Source organism: Dipodomys spectabilis, unplaced genomic scaffold (assembly GCF_019054845.1).
Source record: "Dipodomys spectabilis isolate Male_0828 unplaced genomic scaffold, ASM1905484v1 ptg000252l, whole genome shotgun sequence".
NCBI lineage: Eukaryota > Metazoa > Chordata > Mammalia > Rodentia > Heteromyidae > Dipodomys > Dipodomys spectabilis.
This window is the reverse complement of record NW_024870929.1, coordinates 102,501-106,519: the sequence shown is the minus strand read 5'-3', so window position 1 is coordinate 106,519 and position 4,019 is coordinate 102,501. Positions and strand designations below refer to the sequence as shown.

The 4,019-nt window shown below is 71.8% G+C and overlaps 1 protein-coding gene across 1 annotated transcript in view; it reads left to right on the top strand.

The window, feature by feature from the left end:
- Positions 1-1,443: 1,443 nt before the first annotated feature.
- Positions 1,444-4,019, top strand: part of C2cd5 (C2 calcium dependent domain containing 5) — a 70,172-nt gene continuing 67,596 nt past the window's right edge. Inside the window, exon 1 of the mRNA XM_042699478.1 lies at positions 1,444-1,592. Coding sequence (XP_042555412.1) covers positions 1,503-1,592 — 90 coding nt within the window. The 5' untranslated portion in view covers positions 1,444-1,502. The remainder of the gene's footprint in view (positions 1,593-4,019) is intronic.

Sequence of the window (4,019 nt, the reverse complement as noted above, 5' to 3'; positions counted from 1 at the left end):
GCCCCTTCCTGGCCCTCTGCGGGGGGGGGGGGGGTAGGGGAGGGGGCGGTGGCTGCTCCTGAGGCTGAGCTCTAAGGGCTGGCTTCGAAGCCAGCCCGGGCAGGGAAGCCTGTGAGACTCTTTAGCTCCAAGACAGCACTGCGATGTGAGAAGGGGCGCTGCGGCTCAAGTGCGAGAGCGCCTGCCTTCCACTACAGATCTGGGGGACAGCGCCCAGGCCCTGGGTTTGAGTCCCAGGCCCGGATGAACTGTTGGCCGCACACCCGGTGTGCGGGGCTGGAGGATCCCGGAGCTAAAGCGCACAGTGCGGATCCTGAGACATGGGGGTCAGGTCACGCCCTGGACGCGAAGGCTCATGGGAGCGTAGAGGCTCATGGGAGCACTGGCCTCTCTTGGTCCAGATAGTGAAGAACAAGAGGTTCTTTGTGGGGGATCAAAAGTCTGGACCCCAACTCGGGCGAGTTGGGCCTGTCAGCTCCTGCGGGGGGCGGAGCTTGCTCTGTCCAGGGCTCCTCTGGGCCTGTCGGCTCCTGCGGGGGGCGGAGCTTGCTCTGTCCGGGCTCCTCTGGGCCTGTCGGCTCCTGCGGGGGGCGGAGCTTGCTCTGTCCGGGCTCCTCTGGGCCTGTCGGCTCCTGCGGGGGGCGGAGCTTGCTCTGTCCGGGCTTTTCTGGGCCTGTCAGCTCCTGCGGGGGGCGGAGCTTGCTCTGTCCGGGCTCCTCTGCTCCCGGGCCGGCTGGGAACGCGATCCTCGCGTCTGGGCTTCCCGTCACGAGGGTGACGGGCGCGAGGCACTGCCACCAGCGCCGCCTTCACCCACGCGAGCCGCGCTCCAGCCGTGGGAGGCGCCGCCATCTCGGAAAGCCGTTTCTAGGTCGCGCACGGCTCGGGGCCGAGGGGCCTGGGCCGGGTGGACGATGCGGGGCTCCATTCGTTTCCCTGCGCCCTCCGGGGCCCCGCCCCCGCCGCCTCAAGCCACGCCCACCCGCCCCCGCCGCCTCAAGCCACGCCCACCCGCCCGGCGGGCCGAGCCCGCGTCATCGACGCTCCTCCCGCTCTCCCCGCGTCGCGCCGCGCTGCCGTTATTTTTCTTATTTTTGAGGCGTGGGAGGGCTCGCCTGGCTTCCCAGGACTCTGGGACCAGGGCAGAAGAATCTCCCAGCATCTCTTCAGGTTGTCTTTCTAGAAGGAGGTTCTCCCCAGGTCGGCGTCGGAGGACCGTCCCCCCCCCCCACACACACCCATTCGGGTCTCCGCCGGGCTGCGGCGGGCGAGTGCGCACGCGCGGCGACGTGCGCGGCCCCGCGGCGCCGCGCGCGCTCCCGCCGCCCTCTCCGCCCCGCCCCTCCGGCCCGCGCCGCTGCGCGCGCGCTCCCGCCGCCCTCTCCGCCCCGCCCCTCCGGCCCTCCGTCCCGCGGCGCGCGGCGTCGGCGCAGGCGCGCTGGGCGGCTCCTGCGGGGACCGGCGGGGAGCCCGCCGCCGCCGCTGCCGCTGCCGCCGCCGCCATGCCCGGCAAGCTGAAGGTGAAGATCGTGGCCGGCCGCCATTTGCCCGTGATGGACCGAGCCAGCGACCTGACGGACGCCTTCGTGGAGGTGGGTGCGGCCGCGCGGCCCGGCGCCCCCCCCCCGCCCTCCCGCCCCTCCCATCCCCGGCGGGGTGACCCCCGACCCCCGACCGCTCCCATCCCCACCCCGCACCCCCCCCCACCACCTCAGGCCGCCGCGGGCCGGTGCGGCCGCGGTGCATGCTGGGGTCCGGGCCACCTGCCGGCGCGGGGCGCAGGCGCAGTGAGGGCCGGGCGGGGAGGCCGGCGGGGAGCGGGAAAGGGGCTGGCGGGGCCGGGGCTGGGGGACCGCCGTGGGAGGCCGGGGCTGGAGGACCGCCGTGGGAGGCCGGGGCTGGGGGACTGCCGTGGGAGGCCGGGGCTGGAGGACCGCCGTGGGAGGCCGGGGCTGGAGGACTGCCGTGGGAGGCCGGGGCTGGGGGACTGCCGTGGGAGGCCGGGGCTGGGGGACCGCGGTGGGAGGCCGGGGCTGGGGGACCGCGGTGGGGGGCCGGGGCTGGGGGACCGCCGTGGGAGGCCGGGGCTGGGGGACCGCCGTGGGGGGCCGGGGCTGGGGGACCGCGGTGGGAGGCCGGGGCTGGGGGACCGCGGTGGGAGGCCGGGGCTGGGGGACTGCGGTGGGAGGCCGGGGCTGGGGGACTGCGGTGGGAGGCCGGGGCTGGGGGACTGCGGTGGGAGGCCGGGGCTGGGGGACTGCGGTGGGAGGCCGGGGCTGGGGGACTGCGGTGGGAGGCCGGGGCTGGGGGACTGCGGTGGGAGGCCGGGACTGGGGGACTGCGGTGGGAGGCCGGGGCTGGGGGACTGCGGTGGGAGGCCGGGGCTGGGGGACCGCGGTGGGAGGCCGGGGCTGGGGGACCGCGGTGGGAGGCCGGGACTGGGGGACTGCGGTGGGGGGCCGGGACTGGGGGACTGCCGTGGGGGGCCGGGACTGGGGGACTGCCGTGGGGGGCCGGGGCTGGGGGACTGCCGTGGGGGGCCGGGACTGGAGGACTGCGGTGGGGGGCCGGGACTGGAGGACTGCGGTGGGAGGCCGGGGCTGGAGGACCGCGGTGGGAGGCCGGGGCTGGGGGACCGCGGTGGGAGGCCGGGGCTGGGGGACTGCGGTGGGAGGCCGGGACTGGAGGACCGCGGTGGGGGGCCGGGACTGGGGGACCGCGGTGGGGGGCCGGGGCTGGGGGACTGCGGTGGGAGGCCGGGGCTGGGGGACTGCGGTGGGAGGCCGGGGCTGGGGGACTGCGGTGGGGGGCCGGGACTGGGGGACTGCGGTGGGGGGCCGGGACTGGGGGACTGCCGTGGGGGGCCGGGACTGGGGGACTGCCGTGGGGGGCCGGGGCTGGGGGACTGCCGTGGGGGGCCGGGGCTGGGGGACTGCCGTGGGGGGCCGGGCGGGGAGCGGGAAACAGGCTGGGGGGGGATAGGGGGGAGAATGTCCAAAACAGGCCAGAAAGCTGGTGAGAAGCCTGTGTCCAAGCGGGAGGTCAGCCTAGCAGCGAGCTGGAGCAGGCTCAGACAACAACACCACACACAGACAGACAGGGAACCATGCGTCTGTGAGCAACAGCAACAGCAACGCACACAGACGGAAAACCACGCGTCTGTGAACACCACCACCAGCACCAGCACACAGACGGAGAACCACGCGTCTGTGAACACCACCACCAGCACACAGACGGAGAACCACGCGTCTGTGAACACCACCACCACCACCAGCACACAGAGAACCACGCGTCTGTGAACACCACCACCACCAGCACACAGACGGAGAACCACCCGTCTGTGAACACTAACAAGAACACCACACAGACGGAGAACCACGCATCTGTGAACACCAACAAGAACACCACACAGACAGGGAACCATGCATCTGTGGTCTACACTTGCAATCCTGGCTGGTTGGGAGGCCGAGGGGTAGGAGGATCCGAGGCTCGAGGCCAGCCACGGCCGAACCCTTGGTGAGGCTCCTGGATGGACAGAGGTCGGACAGGGGTGTGTAACTGCCCTTCCATGTGCAAGTCTGAGACTGGGTGGATAAAGATAGAAGCCAGCTCGGGGCCGCAAAGGCCTTCAGATTCCGGCACCATGGAGGGGAAACGAATCCAGCAGCGTGAGTGTGGTCATTCCTGCAACCAGGCCCCACTGGCCACACAAGCAGCCAGACCCTGTCCCAACGATAACCAGAAAAGCCACTGGCCCCCGCCTGTCATCCCGGCTACTCAGGAGGCTGAGATCTGAGGATCATGGTTCCAAGCCAGCCCAGGCAGGGAAGTCCGTGAGACTCTGATCTCTAAATAAGAAAAAAACAACACCAACTAGAAGCGGTGCTCTGGGTCAAGTTTTAAAGTGCTGGCCTTTGAGCACAAAGAGGCTCAGGGGCCATGCCCAGGCTCAGCGTCCAAGCCCCCAAACTGGCAAGAAGACAGAGAAATTAAACATTCAGGGCTTGGAGTCCAGGCTT